Here is a 16,462-nt window from a genome sequence, read left to right as displayed (position 1 = left end):
AAGCATTACTGCCTGGACAGCCAAGTCCGGAGGGACGTCTTCTTTGGCCGTTCCGTTCTCCAGGACTGCCTGGTGTGATCTTGGTTCGCAAACCCACCACAGGGGTTGGTATTGCTGGGGTATCTATTCTAAGGTAAGAAATCTAACTAATGTGTTTCTTTCAGATGCACAAGTTACTTACCTTCGGTAACGATATATCTGTAAGAAACATTAGTTAGTTAGATTCCTTATAACCCCACCCATCCTCCCCGTTCTGCGAACCGACATCTAGTGTTAAGGTCATCCCTTTCAGGGCCCTAGTTTCATGGCACCAGTGTCTGTTTCTTGCATGGCTCTGCGTTCCTGGCGCGGAAAGCTATGTACAAAACTGACGTCAGCGTGGTGTCTAAGTACTCCGACATCATCCCGGCGATCACAACGACGCCGACGACGGACGTGGAGCAGCAGACGACGCTTACCGACACGCAGGGGTACTGCTGACGAAAAATCTTTCCGGATCCAGCCTGACGCCTGGGGATATTCTAAGGTAAAGAGTCTAACTAATGTTTCTTACAGATATATTGTTACCGAAGGTAAGTAACTTGTGCTTTAAGACATATTTGATACAGTTGAATTTTTAAGTAGCAAAAGAGGTCTATTTGTTCATGAAACATTTAGCCAATCCCTGTGTATAATTTCTGTGTTTTGTTGAAGGGAAGATGTCTTCTAGTAATGCATTGTATTTTTTTTTATAGTACAGTTTTGTTCCATGGGTGTGCACCAGTTCTTTCCACAATGATCAGTTAAATAAGTAGTTCTGTGCTTCTTTTGTGATTACAGGGCTTGATAGCTTCCTTCATAGAATTGTTAATTGCCTAACGATTTTATGTACATTTCTTTGCATGATGAAAATAGACGCTATTATTTAGTCACATACATTGCAAGCTTTTCTGCAAACGTTGACTTTCCCAATGTTTACTTTTTCAGGCCATGAAAATAAGTCGCAGATCAGCAGATTCCAGTCAGCGGAGTTTGGTGTATAACAAAATTGTTGATGGCTTGAATGAGTTCAGGTGAGTGTCTGAAATGAGACGTTTACATACATTAAAATAGACTGCATCTCTGCTGTTCAGCTGCCCATGGTATGTCTTTCTTGTCATAAAACATGTGGATGTAATTTCTTCAAATACAATTAGGACCAATATATTCATCTTGAAACTATTGCTGCATTAGAATGCAGTCCCACCCCCCCCCCCTCCAAACCTTTAACTCGGTCTCATTATTTATGATGTCATTACCTGCAACCTGCTGTCTTGCTACTGATTGTTATAGGTGGGCCACTAACACTTAAAATATGAGGTATGAAGGTATTATTATTTTTTTTTAACTTTTTGTTGATAGTTTCAACATTACACCATACATTGCCATATCGTACACACTCGGTACAAAAGAGGGTGGTGATTGACGGAGCATCTGAATCAATCAAACACTCACACCCAGTCAAAAGATCTGGGTTTATTCCATCACCGTTCTTTAGCCCACTCTGCCACCCCAGTTCAGACATGGCTATATGCAAATCAGTCTGACCCTGTGCCTCATGGGAACAGTCCAGCCCGAACTGCCAAGCCATGTCTTCCCTGGACCGGCAACAAGATTCCGAGGACTGGTTTCTGGCATTCCAGCCGTCTTTAGCCCGGCTTGCTTGAATCCAGTGGCAAAGTGAGCAAGGGACTCACGTCTGAGCATACCCTGCCACACTTATGGCGGCCAAAAGCGGTACAAAAGGGGGTGGTGATGGATGGAGCATCTGAATCAATCAAACACTCACCCAGACAGTATCGTACACACTGGCAGATTTCTCCATCTTAGAACCTTCCCCCACTGCTCTCTACCCCCAACGTTGACCAGCCTCCCCCGGCCCCCCTTTCGTCTCCCATTGGTTGACCCTTATGGAGCGGCCCCTATATGCTGTCTCTAGCGTGAGTGCATCCTGCCGTTTGGCCCTCATCCTGGTGGGTGTTGCTTCTTCTGTATGTAGTTCACTCTCTTCCCGTAATCTCACTGCTCTCTCCCTTCTTAGCTACCTGACCTGATCCTCCGCCCTCATACACCAGTCTATATTAGATTCCCATTCCTGCATCATTGGAACAGAGGTGCTTTCCCAGCATCTGGCTATGTCCGGTCTCGCAACAGCGAAGTCAGAAAAGCTATGTGTGCTTCTACAGATGCTGGTCTCTTCAGATGCCTTGGGCTACTAATCTGGGTGTGATCTGCACCTTTTTCTCTTGTTACTTCTGACCGTCTAGTCCCCAACCTCTCCCAGTATCTCTGCAGAGTAGGGCATCCCCAGATAATGTGTAGCAAGGAACCCATTTGGCCACAGCCCCTTAGGCAGCAATCAGAGTCACTGGGCCCCATTTTGTGCAATGCCGTCCTTGTATGGTAGGGACTGTGTAGCATTTTGAGCTGGACTAGAGGGAAGCCTGCCCTAATCACCACTTCCCTTGGTAACTGAAGGCCTCGCTCCATACGTCATCCTCCAGTCTGCCCAGGTCCTACACCCACTTGTTCCTAAGAGAATCAAGCTTGGGAAGGCTGTGGGTGAGCAATGAAGTGGAAAAAGCCTGTGTACCTGTAAGGGGGGGGGGCTATAAACCTAAGTTCAAGGGATGATTCTACCGCCAGGTCTTCCGGAGGTCCTTGTTTTTCGTAGTATATACTACTTTTGCAGGTATAAAAGGTACTGACTCCATCTGTTTGTATTCAGCCTGCAGTTCGAAGAAGACTATTTCCTCCCTCCCCCTCCAGACCTCCCACCCACCCCCACAGTGGTAATTCCGAGAATGTTGAGTTTGTCAGAAGCGTAAAGCCGCTCCCTGGCCCCCGGTCGCACTTAGATGGAAAACACTTATGTTTTCTTATCAAATCTTATCAACCGGTTCTTCATTGTTTTCAAAGTTCAATCATGTAAACAATTATAGTTACACCAATTTCTTTATTGGCTGATGAAATTTGTGTAAACTTGTTATAATTCAATATTTTGATAAATCATCCTTGATTCACAATGTCCAGTTTAAGCATAGATTAGTCCCAGAGTCCTGCCCAATGCATTTTGGGTCATCGTGGCCCTTCTTCAGGGTCCTTCAAATAACAGAATCTCCTTGCCGGGCTAATTATTGCTGCGTTTCTCCTCAACCATTGTTGTTTACAGGCATCTGAGATTGTGTCCCAGCTCCCTATGAGCCATGAATTTCGACTGATATGCTCTACCAAGTGCTGCATGTGGTTAGCGAGGACCTGTGCCAATACTTTTGCTTCTATGTTCAGCAGCAACAGGGGACGATAGGATGCATAGACCTCCGGTGGTTTACCCTCCTTGTGTATGAGTACAATCAATAGTTGGCGTAGGTCTCCTTGCAGCACCTCCTCCCATCATCCCTTCCAAAACATTGCACAGAGGAGTGGATCAGGGGGCACTATGTGTGTTCGGAGATATTTGAAAAATACAGGATGCAGCCCACTAGGGCCCGGAGCGTTTCTGCTTTTTAATTGTGCCAAAGCATCCACAATTTTATAGTTCAATATCTCTGGCTCCAGTGTTTTCTGGACCTCACCTCCCAAGTTGGGGGGTTGGAAGATCTTGTATAAAGTTATTGAGTCACCCCTCGTCTCTAGGTAAGTGCGATTGGTATAGTTCCCTGTGGTAGTCCGCAAACACCCTGGCTATGACTCCTGGGATCGCTACCCTGGAACCATCCCACCCCATATATTCTGTATCTGTTTCTGTCATTTTTCCCTCTCACCAAGTAGGCCAGCAATATCCCAACTTTGTCTCTAAGTTTGTATGCTTGCCCCTGTTTTGCCCTAAACCGGTCTCTGGCTTCTTGCTGGGGCAGCGTTGTGTAGTCTTCCTGAGTGTTTTTGATTCTGTTCACCAGTTCTGGATTTAGCAATGCAATAAACTAAGCCTCCCAGAACAATAATTGCATCTCTAGTTCGGTGCACTTTCGCACTCTCTTCTTCTTCTTTTTCCCTACAGTATGGGCTATCAAGGAACCTTGGATTACTGCCCGTCCATAATACCACCCCAGATTCCACTGATCCTGTGCTCTCCTCAAAGTAACATTTGGAGCCTCAGCCAGTATGTAATCTCCCAAGGATCGGGACTCTTGCTCGCCCTCAAGCAACCCAGGTGTGTCTGATAGCTCGTGATCATCGGGGAGTGGTCCGAGATTCCTCTTGGCAGATATTGGGTATCTCTAAACCAGCCCACTTGGTGGTGTGGGACCAGGAGGAAATCTAGACAGAAGAGTGACCTCATGGTGCTAATTGTGTAAGAGTGATGCAGCTCCTCTGGTTGTTTTAGACTCCACAGATTGTATGGGATATCCCATTCCCGGTACCAGTTGCTGCTGTCTGGCAGCCATCAGCTGGTTCCCCTCTCCCTGTGATTTTGAGGGGGAATGTTTTACAGACTAGGAGCTTAACGACCCTGGAGTCCGCCAAGAATAGTGTGTGTTCCACCAGTGTATATCTACCTCAAGTAAGAACCCACACTTTTTACCACGCTAGGTGTGCCATTTACATTCTACGGGATAACCCATAGGGTCACTCCTCTCGGGTTCATGGCAGCCCATCCCCCCTACCCTGGATGACATTCTTTGCCTATCCACCTCTGTTTCAACCTCAGTAGCCACAGTCTATTAGTGTTAGCTTCCAAAAACAACCCCCCCTCTCTATATCCGTATGCAGTGAGTGTACTACATCTCCAATGATCAAGGCGTCTGTCAACCCTCCCTCCCTCCCTTTCTTTCTTAACTACTGTCTCAGCATGTCCATGTGGCTCAGCACTAGGTGAGTGATAGGGTGGATTGTAGTCACACTGGGTCTCCATTGCCTCCTCAGACAATCTTGTCCGAAGTCATGTGGTCTACCACCGGCAGCCACATCTCATTCTGCTTGTTCCCTGTTGCCAAGGCCTCCCCAGCAGTAGTGTCATTGTTCGCTTCCAGTGCTTCTCATCTGTTGCCTGCAGACCAGGTCTGGTGACTTTGAATTTTGGCTACAATTCCCACCCTCTGACTCCGCTGTCATCCGTGCTTCGATCTCTGCTTCCTCCAACCCTCATAGCAGTTTCCTTTTGAGGTTCCCGGATATCAAGTGGCCCATCGCTTCCAACCATTCTCACATCTCCGCCGCAGTCTAAAAAAATGTGCAGGCTGTCTGGATTAGTTACTCGTAGCTTTGCGGAGAATAGGAGCCCATATTTTACGTTCAGTTGCTGCAGTTGTTGTTGACTTCGATGTAGGTTTCGCTTTGTTTTTGCACTTTTGTGGTGTAGTCCGAGGTATGTTTTTTTTTTTTAAGACATGGCACTTTTCACTGACATGTGATTGTGAGTATATTACCATGTCCTCTATTCGATTAGTTGTTGGGACATAAATGTCCTATGCATGGTTAAAGACTTGTACCCCTGCCCTGAGTGCCCAACTGTACTGTTGTCTGGATTCCTAATACTAATGAGTTTTTTTTTTTGTTATAGGTAGACCAGGCTTATGAATGGATGCCATGACATAGGCCTATCACACGGGTTGCAGTCTTGTTGGACCGATAGTGGTGCCCAAAGCTCTCCCCTCATAGTGGGGGAAGGCTAATGCCTTCACCAAGTGTTAAGCAGCACGAGCGTGCTTGTAGCAGCATACAGTGTAGTGAGAAGTAGTAGTGACCAGGGTCTCTTTATCCTGTGTTACTGGAGTGAGACCTACAGGCTCACTCATCTTTTAAAAGTTCTACTACAGTGTGCTTAACTCACCCTTGGCTTACATCATGTATATAAGGAGTGCTGCGCACCACTGGAGTAGTCACTTGGTGCTGGATGTATGTGTACCTGGGAAGAGTACAGTACAGTGATTGAGAAATACGGTGCAGTATACATGTGTAGTGCGTGTGCTGAGAGTATGTATGCCTAGGGGGAAACATTACATGAGATGTAGTGCTGTGCAGTGCATGCGCAATGAAAAGCATGTGTGTAGGTGTTTTAGCGTTGAGTACAATATATGGAGGGTGAAGTGTTGTGTAGCGCACATGTGTCTGTGTGCTGGCAGGGTGTATGTTTTCAAATAGCACACCCTGGTACAAAACAGGAAAGCTAGAGTACTGAACAGTGTGCGCAGACTGAATGTGCGTGCTTGAATGTGTGTGTGTGCTTCTGTAGTGGCGCAATGCATTGAGGTAATAGTACTTAGAGAGTAAGTGTGCTCTGAATGTACACTAAGTGCAAGTGTGCCTTCAGTGGTGATTACATAGAGAACCCTGGGTTCCATTTTGGGAAGGCCATGACTGCCTGGTGAAGATATGCATGAGGAGATGAGGAATAACTCCCCCGACAGAATTGTGTAAAGTTGCATTCCTGTGAGCCGGGTGGGACACATACTGGAGGAATGGACTCTTCAAAAGGTTTTATTCAGTGATAGATCAGAAGGAAGGGGGCTGGACACCTCAAGAAAGAAGATGAGGCTGATATGGAAATTAAAAAAAGTGGAACTGAGAGCCCAGTATTAACCTTTCAGTGCACATGTGACTGACATCCAGGTGTGAACTCTGGTCACTCCCATGAACGGTGTCATCTGACAATGAGCTTCAGTTTTGCCTGCTGTGACAGGCATCCTTTTGAGGGGAAAGAAGAAAATGAGAACTGGACACTTCAGAAGGAGCATAACCCCAACATACAATGTTAAAGATTTAGACCCTGAATCACATTTGGTGCCTGAAAAGATCTATAAGAAGGGGATGTTGAAACCCAAGATTTTTTGTCATCTGCTAAGCACGCAGATGGGTTGTATGAGGAGGAGAAGCTCTGCAAAAAATCTGCCTGTGACCACTGGGCTGAAGGCCTGCTAGTCTCCTTGCTGGTTGAAGAGACATCACCCAGGGGACCCAAGGTCACTTGCCCTGGAACACCAGCATCTGCCTGCTTGTCAAAAACAGTGTATCCTGTGAGGAAGTGGAGAGCGTTGGAGCGAACAAGACCAGTAAGGGAACCCGGCTGAGAGGACTCCCTGAACAAGGTGTGAGGGAAACTGCTTCGTACTGATCGGGTCGTTGCCCGGGCACAGCAACGGTCCGTCGACCCCCCTTATCCCAGGAGAAGTTGCCATGATCTGAGCTGTGTAAGGAGCGCCGTGCTAGGCCTGCACCACTTTGTTTGTGACCTCATATGCCAAAAGGGGCCATGGTTGTAAGTATTGGGCCAGGTGCTTTGAGGACGTGCCTGCCTTTTTGTCTGTGACCCTGTATGCCAAGAGGGGCTTCTGTGATGAGGGCGACTGCACCGGAAGAGCCTGCACAAGGCTGTGAGTACTGTGACTTCCCCATATGCCTGGGTGGGCTGCCAGTAGCACTATGGTGAAGAGTTTGAGTAGGTGCCTGAACTGAAAGATTGCGGCTGTGACTGGCACGTTAAGCCTGCACGCCGAGACCTGCACCTTACTGATTCCCTGAGATGTTGGGAATGTCGCACCCTCTCTGGGCTCCAGTTGGGAGCTGGCGGATCGACTTCGACATCCACCCACCCCTCCCTAAGAGGGGAAGAATGACTTACATTGTGTTTACTGAGCGGGAGCAGCTCCGATTGATGCAACGAACAGGCAGGCCTGCACAAAGGAGAGTTTGCATCTGCTAGGTGTATAGCGAGCCTCCCTACTTCACCAAATAGGATAAGGACTCGTGAGCTCCCACTGAGAGGGCACTCGCTGCGCCACTGAATGCTTCCATTATCCAGTATTAGGGGTATCTTTCATAGATTCACATGCCTGAATCATTCCCCGTCGTCGGGGTGGGAGTCCCCGGTACATAAAGAGTAATGTCATAAATACATATACATAGTAATTGGCCAGAGGCCTCTCATTAGTAAAATATCCATGACCTTTTGTGAAAAGGACCAAACTTTGGCCTAGAGCCAATCCGATATCCCAACCCTCTAGAACCTTCCTGGAAGGAGCCCTAGTCCCTCGGATTTTCTACCGCACGCCGTGCTAAGGGAGTCTCCACTGAGCTCTGCTCAGCTTCTTTGTATTTCTGGATTTTTTCCACATATTTTTCTCAGAATTGTCTTTCTGTGAGGGGTTTTCAGTTTAGCAAAGGCTGATACTCCAAAAAAGGGGCTTTTTAGATTGTGTGCCTCTTGTGGCAAAAAGAGGCTTCATGTAGATGACAGGCATGAGGACTGCCTTTACTATCTCTACCCTGACCATTCAGCAAAGGATTGTAAAGTATGCCGCACTTTTTCAGCCAAAACTCTCAAAGACCGAGAGGGCCCCCTGCTGATATGGCTTCAGAGACTTAAGGACAAGGATCAGGCAGTCTCTTCAGGTGAGAGTGAGTGTTCCATTAGGAGTATACACTCTTCTCCCAAAAGGCCTAGAACGTCATCCCTAGGACCATCTTTGCAGCCTCCTCAAAAGAAGACGCCCAAATCTTCAGAGGTTCGTTCTAAGGCCATGGCTGTGAAGGTTTCTCTTCAAGATCCTACCTTCAAGAAACCTTTTGTAACGTCTTCAGCTCTGCCTGTGACAACGTCGACAGCCACTATCTCCACGTCGATGGCGTCATCTTTAACCTCAACGTCGACGACTACTACATCCTCGTCGTCGACGGGTAGGTCTGTTCCATCTATTATTGTTATCAAAAAGTCATCGACGACGCCACCGTCAACAAGCGCCTCATCGTAGCCGAAGTCAAAATCGTCATCGTCGTCGAAAGTTCCATCGACGTCGACGAAATCCTCTTCATCGTCGACTAAATCGTCATCGACGGTAAAGGCTCCGTCGACGTCGACAACTTCGTCGACGAGACCATCGTCGTCGACACCAGCTTCGACAAAGCCGTCCCACCCCTTGTTGTTAAATATCGACAAAGCCGTCAGCAGGCCTGTCGACGTCGACACCAGCGTCAACGAAGCCATCAACGAAGCAACCGTCGTCGACGACATAGTCATCGAAGACACTGTCGACTACGGAATCTAGTTTGATCGTCGACATTCCCCCGTTGACCACCACTCCGTCGACGGGCTTGCGACGGTAGAGTCGCCTCCCTTGAAGTATACTTATACACACTTCAAGATGACCACGCGTACTCTCACGCCGGAATTCACCTCTCCGAGCATGGTCCAGCCATTCCCACCTGCTCATCTTCTGGATACTGAGGACTCTGATGAGGGCTCTATGTTCCGACCAGCGACCAACCCATCTGAACTACACGTAAAACTACATGAAAGTTCAGATTGTGAGGATCAAGAACAGGATGAAGGTGAGTACCAGGAGGAATTCCAGCCTCCTCCGCCTCCTACACAGTCGATGGTGTGTCTTCCAGCCTCCATAGTGACAGATCTGCAGTTTCTGATTGCGGACTACAAGCAAAGGTTTCCGTCCACTCCTCCACCAGTTGTGTCACCGCCACCTAGGCCTTGGCCTCCTCCTCTAGTCCTTCTTCCAGATCCGGTTCCTTTGCGTCCTCCGCCATCCTCTCATGAGGAAGACGAAGAAGAGGAGCAACAACAGGAGGAAGGGGAGCTCCCAGACACACAAGACGAATGGGATGACTAAGTGATTCCAGGTCCAGCATCCCCTGTACAGGCACAAGAGGATTCATCCCCGGAAGACATTGGGGTATTCCACAATATCCTAGAAAGGGCGGCGTTACAATTCAAACTCCAGGTAACGTCGGCACAACAGGATTGCTTCCTTTATGATTTTAAGGAGCCATTCAAAAAGACTGTACGGTCCATTCCCATCATTGATTACATCTGGGAACAAGGGGAGAAAATAATGCAAAACCCTTCATCTTTGCCTCCAGTACTGCCCAAACTGGACAAAAAATATAAAGCTCCGGACACGACTCCAGCTTGCCTTACTGGTCATCCAAAGCCGGACTCAGTCATCGCCCAGGCAGCGCAGCACAAGTCAAAAAATCCATTGGCTGCGTTGACTGCGCCGCCAGATAAGGAAGGCCAAAAACTAGACCACATAGGGAAGCGGTTTTCGTCCATGTCAGCTCTAATAGTGCGTGCAGCAAACTCTTTAGCACTGTTAGGACGCTACAACTGTCAAATGTGGGCTGATATCGCTTCATATTTGGATTCGCTTCCAGAAGAGCAGAAAGAAGAGGCGAAAAAGATTCTCCTTGAAGGCGAGCGTTCCGCTTCGGAGATGATTGATGTGGCGATGGATATCGCATCCACAGGGTTCCGTCAGCTGGCAGGAGCTGCAGTCCTGAGGCGCCAAGGTTGGCTTAAAGCAACATCTTTTCGGCCTGAAGTTCAGACCAAGGTATTGGACATGCCGTATGACGGTCAACTTCTTTTTGGGCAACACATCAATGAGATGCTTCAGGGTATCAAAAAAGATACTGATACCGCAAAGGCTCTAGGTACCCTCCAATACAAAAATCCTTCCTTTCGGGGCTCCAGAGGAAGAGGTCAATCCTCGAGAGGTGACTATTAGGGAAACAAATCCACGTACAGCTCAAATCAGCAGTACAAACCCCAGTACCAACAAAGACAGCAGCAAAACCAGTCGTCCTACAACAAGTCTTCCTTTCGCGGACGAGGAGGGAAGAAGGACACAGCCAGAATGCAATGACTTCTCTCTACCGCAGGTCTCCATTTCCTCTCCACCTTGCAAAGTTGGTGGGAGAATTTCATCCTTCCTTCGCAATTGGCAACAAATTACAACGGATCGGTGGGTCCTCCAACTTGTTCAATACGGACACTCTTTGGAGTTCGTGGAAACTCCTCCTCAAAAGCAGCCAATACAAATGCTGCACAAAAATCTGCATCTGCTGCAATTGGAACTCTCCCTCATGCTCAAAAAAGGAGCGATAGAAAGAGTCCCCCAGAATCAGAAGGGCAAGGGATTCTACTCCTGATTCTTCTTAATTCAAAAGAAGGAGAAAAAATGGAGACCTATACTATATTGGACTTAAGAGACCTCAACCAATACCTCAAAAAACAGTCATTCCGTATGATGTCCATCCAGGAGGTGCTGCAACTCCTCAATGCGAACGACTTCATGGTGTCTTCAGACCTTCAAGACGCATACTTTCATATACCAATCCACAGGAACCACAAGCAATTCTTTAGGTTCGCGGTGGCGGGCAAGCACTACCAGTTTCGGGTATTGCCTTTTGGCCTGAAGTCGGCACCACACATTTTTACCAAATGTCTCTCTCCAGTGGCAGCGTACCTCCGCAAACAACATCACCAGATCTTCCCGTACTCAGACGACTGGCTCGTCAAGACACCTACTTTAGCAGGCGTGACCAAGTCCTCCAACGCCTGTCTTCAGCTCTTCAACGGTCTGGGACTTACTCTCAACGAAGAGAAATCCATCCTTCAGCCGTCCCAGTGTCTCACTTTCCTAGGAGCTGTCCTAGATACTACTCAGAGTAAGGCTTTCCCTTCACAGGAACGTCAATTGAAATTAAGGACCTTGGCCGCCCGGATTCAATCCAAAAAGTCCATCACGGTGCGCCTGTACAAATCCTTGTTAGGGATGATGTCCTCGAACATTCTGTTCGTTTCACACTGCCGCCTTCGTATGCGTCCACTTCAGGAGGCGCTATTCGCTCAGTGGATTCAATGCACGGGATCTTTCGACGACGTAATCCGGATAACTCCTACCAATGTCCATGCTCTGAACTGGTGGCTTCACCCACAGAATCTGAAGCAGGGTCTTTCGTTCATACTTCCAGTTTCGCCACATGTGATAACTACAGATGCGTCTTTGGAAGGATGGGGTGCGTTCCTTCAGGAACTTCAAATCAACGGGCAGTGGTCCCTTGCAGAGAAGCAACTGCACATAAACCTCCTCTAGTTAAGGGCAGTCTACCTGGCATTAAGAGCGTTCCTGCCCAGGATCAAAGATTCCCCAGTGCTGGTGAGAACAGACAACACCACCACAATGCACTATCTAAACAAACAAGGGGGAACTCGCTCTCTGACGTTGTCTCAAGAATCTCAACGGATTTGGAAATGGCTACTTCAACACAACATTTCCCTTCGGGCAGAGTACGTCCCAGGGACGGACAATGTCCTGGCGGACTCTCTGAACAGACAACGCTCGGTGTGCCACGAGTGGGAGCTGGATCAACAACTTCTCAGCTCTGTATTCACCCGTTGGGGCAGGCCTCACCTGGATCTGTTTGCGGCACAGCACAATGCAAAATGCCAACATTACGCAAGCTGGCATCCCCAGAAGGGATCTATAGGGAATGCATTTTTGATCGCATGGTGCAACGTCTTTGCATACGCATTTCCTCCATTTCCCCTAATTCCCAGGGTCCTCCGGAAACTGAAGGCAGAGCATTGCACCCTAATCTTGATAGCCCCAGCGTGGCCGCGCCAACACTGGTTCACAGAGCTTCATCTCCTGTCGCTGGAACCACCGATTCTATTCAAGTCTTGCCCAACTCTCCTCACAATAAACCAGGGACAAGTCCAGCATCCGGATCCAGCATCTCTCAGATTATCGGCTTGGCTCCTGAGTTCAGAGAGTTTCAGAACCTAGACCTTCCTCAAGAATGCAGGGCAGTCTTAGCCCGGGCTCGGGCCGACAGTACTAACAAGACGTATTCCCTAAAATGGAAAAGGTTCTGTGTATGGTGTAAAGCAAACGAGATACACCCCTTTTGATCAACACCTGCGCAAATTCTACCTTACCTGCTCCATTTGGCGCACTCAGGATTGGCCCATGCTTCTATCAAAGTCCACCTGGCGGCCATATCTCGGTTCAGGCGTTCGTAATCTGGTACTTCCCTCTGGTCCAATAGACTGGTTAAGCAATTTCTGAAAGGTCTGTTCAGGACGTTCCCTCCGGTGAGAGCTTTACCACCCACCTGGCAGCTAAACATTGTGCTTGCTCAACTGATGAAACACCCCTTTGAGCCAATACACAGAGCCGACATCAAATACCTGTCTTGCAAAACCGCTCTCTTACTAGCGCTCACATCAGCAAGGCGTGTAAGTGAGCTGCAAGCTTTCTCTATTCAGGATCCTTTCCTGCAGTTCAAACAGGACAGGGTTATTCTACGGACGAACCCTAAATTCATCCCGAAGGTTCTGTCTAATTTTCACCTGAATGAACCTATAGTCTTGCAGACTTTCTTCCCAAATCCACTTTCCGCAGCAGAGAGGTCTCTCCACTCTTTAGACCTCAAACGTTGTATGAAGTTCTACATCCATAGAACAGAACAGTTTCGGAAATCCAAACAGCTTTTTGTTGCCTTCAGCAGGCCCAGAAAGGGTCTTCCATTAACTAAGCAGAGCATTTCTCGTTGGATCTCTGCAGCCATTACTTTCTGCCATCAACAGGCAGGTCATCCTCTGCATTCTAAAGTTCGAGCTCATTCCACCAGAGCTGTCTCCACTTCAATGGCGCTCTTTGCAGGAGTGCCCATTATCGACGTATGTAGAGCGGCGACATGGAGGACACCACATACGTTCACCAAGCACTACTGCTTGGATACTGAACTTATGAAAGATGCAGCAGTAGGACAAGCTGTGCTCTGTCATCTATTTCACTAGAGGTGAGCCTTCTCTCTTTCATCCCACCTTCCTACTGTCTACTCGCACATTTCTCTTTTCTATGGTATGTTGGTACTTGTTATATTTCACCATTGGTATTCTAATATCGAGTGATTTTGCATGTTGTACCATACGAAATGTGCTGGTGATTGCTTGCTACTCTGATTCAGACATCTGAATCTATGAAAGATACCCCTAATACTGGATAAGAAATGTGTTACTTACCTGTAACTGCAGTTATCCAGTATTGGTATCTTTCATAGATTCACATGCAACCCACCCACCTCCCCTGGAAGGGCTCACCTTGGTTCTCTCAGTAGGTACTACTTAGCACTGCGCTTATGAAAATCTGAGGGACTAGGGCTCCTTCCAGGAAGGTTCTAGAGGGTGGTGATATCTGATTGGCTCTTGGCCAAAGTTTGGTCCTTTTTACAAAAGGACGTGGATATGTTACTAATGAGAGGCCTCTGGCCTATTACTATGTATATGTCTTTATGACATTCCTCTTTTTATGTACCGGTGACTCCCACCCCTACGACGGGGAATGATTCAGGCATGTGAATCTATGAAGGATACCAATACTGGATAACTGCAGTTACAGGTAAGTAACGCATTTCTTCTGCTAAAGCAGGAAAGACTGCAACTGGGCCTGTGGAGCCCCTGGGGACTTGTTGCATCACCATAGACCCTTTTGACTAATTTCTAAGGAGTCAAAGGGGAACTCCTGAGTACGGCAGCCTAGTAAGAATTCCCCAGATGTGGCCTGCAGTGAATGGGCAGTAACCCCAACCACATTATATGAAGAAGGGTGGGACAAGGATTTGCCTGACCATGACAACTGCCCTAACCACTTTTTTTGTGGAGTTTAACACTTTACATGAGCACCAGTTGCGTTCCAGGGGGACACATTAATTTTGTTAGGAATGGATAGATTTAGTGATTTGCACAGATTCACAGGATGTTAAGCATTCCTGCCGAGACTCGAACCTGGTTCCCTGACAACCTGGCCTCCTTCAAGAACCAGTATAAAAAAGCAATTCCCTTGAACAAAGTCATATACATAAACACTATAAATTAGAAAAACAAAATTAAGGAACTATGACAATTAGATCTGGAGTAAAAAATTTAGCAACATTTATTGTATACAGTAAAGTTAAAAAAGCAGAAAATATAATAAACTGCTTAACACAGGTTAAAATAGGAATTATAAAATAACAGTACATAAACAATATTGACCCGCAATATTGCTAGGAACAGACAGAAAAACAGAAAGACATATGATTTGTACAATACAAGGCGTGTGTTCTGATGCTTTTTTGGGACAACGTAATGTACATATGTGGTAATACTGTATCAACAACGATGTTTGAGCCACGAATCACACTGTATTAAGGCGTTGACACGTTTCGGTGGTCTTTTGGAATTCTATCCACCTTTATCAAGACAAAAAATCAATTTCTGTCGTGGTGTACATATGGTCCTCTTTGGTATGAGAGACCAATCTGTATGGTTAGAATGATCTTCCTCTGTGGTGGCGTGGTTGATTGGGCCGAGAGTGTCTTAGAGCAACGTTCGGGCTTTGTCTTTGTAATTGTCCCTTATCCGTAACGTGTTGAAAGTTTATGGTAAGGTGATTCAGGTCTGGACACAAAAATGATTCCTTGTATAATAGCTTTTATTCTGGCCTTGTGGTTCAGAGTACCTGCGATCTGTTAGGTTGGATGGCAGTGTAGAGTCAAATTAATTTTGTTGCACAGCGTTTTAATTTTCAAATGCGCTGCGTTAGACCAGAGGCGCATAAGTCTTGCCCCAGTAGCGTGAGTCTTTGTTCCCTCTACGTCTGCTGGCGGCTGCACGCTTCTCTGGTCCTAGTTCTCCAATCTCCTCTGGTCTAACGCAGCGCATTTGAAAATTAAAACGCTGTGCAACAAAATTAATTTGACTCTACACTGCCATCCAACCTAACAGATCGCAGGTACTCTGAACCACAAGGCCAGAATAAAAGCTATTATACAAGGAATCATTTTTGTGTCCAGACCTGAATCACCTTACCATAAACTTTCAACACGTTACGGATAAGGGACAATTACAAAGACAAAGCCCGAACGTTGCTCTAAGACACTCTCGGCCCAATCAACCACGCCACCACAGAGGAAGATCATTCTAACCATACAGATTGGTCTCTCATACCAAAGAGGACCATATGTACACCACGACAGAAATTGATTTTTTGTCTTGATAAAGGTGGATAGAATTCCAAAAGACCACCGAAACGCGTCAACGCCTTAATACAGTGTGATTCGTGGCTCAAACATCGTTGTTGATACAGTATTACCACAAAAGTACATTACGTTGTCCCAAAAGAGCATCAGAACACACGCCTTGTATTGTACAAATCATATGTCTTACTGTTTTTCTGTCTGTTCCTAGCAATATTGAGGGTCAATATTGTTTATGTACTGTTATTTTAGAATTCCTATTTTAACCTGTGTTAAGCAGTTTATTATATTTTCTGCTTTTTTAACTTTACTGTATACAATAAATGTTGCTGAATTTTTTACTCCAGATCTAATTGTCATAGTTACTTAAATTTTTTTTTCTAATTTATAGTGTTTATGTATATGACTTTGTTCAAGGGAATTGCTTTTTTATACTGGTTGGTGAACCCTATTTCCCTTGACTCTCGTTAAGGGGTACCTCTCCTATTTTAACCTCCTTTAAGAACGCCACCCGCAAACACCACCAACTCATCCGATCCACCAAGAAATCAGCATTCAAGGATCGACTTGACAACAACGCCCAAAACAGCAAGGAACTATTCAACATCGTCAAAGAATTCACCAACCCCACCGCCGGCACCAACGACATCACTCCCTCCCAAGACCTCTGCGACTCTCTATCCTC

At 46.7% G+C, this 16,462-nt stretch overlaps 1 protein-coding gene across 6 annotated transcripts in view; it reads left to right on the top strand.

Moving 5' to 3' along the window:
- The window catches only part of FNIP1 (folliculin interacting protein 1), a 373,696-nt gene that overhangs the window by 242,374 nt on the left and 114,860 nt on the right, over positions 1 to 16,462 (top strand). For all 6 annotated transcript variants that reach the window (XM_086931544.1, XM_086931546.1, XM_086931543.1 and 3 more), the window contains one exon: positions 967 to 1,052. In XM_086931544.1, coding sequence (XP_086787670.1) covers positions 967 to 1,052 — 86 coding nt within the window. The remainder of the gene's footprint in view (positions 1 to 966; positions 1,053 to 16,462) is intronic.

The sequence above is a fragment of the Lissotriton vulgaris genome, chromosome 7 (genome assembly GCF_964263255.1).
Source record: "Lissotriton vulgaris chromosome 7, aLisVul1.2, whole genome shotgun sequence".
Lineage (NCBI taxonomy): Eukaryota > Metazoa > Chordata > Amphibia > Caudata > Salamandridae > Lissotriton > Lissotriton vulgaris.
Note: the sequence above shows the minus strand (reverse complement) of the source record. Positions and strands in the feature narration are given on the sequence as shown.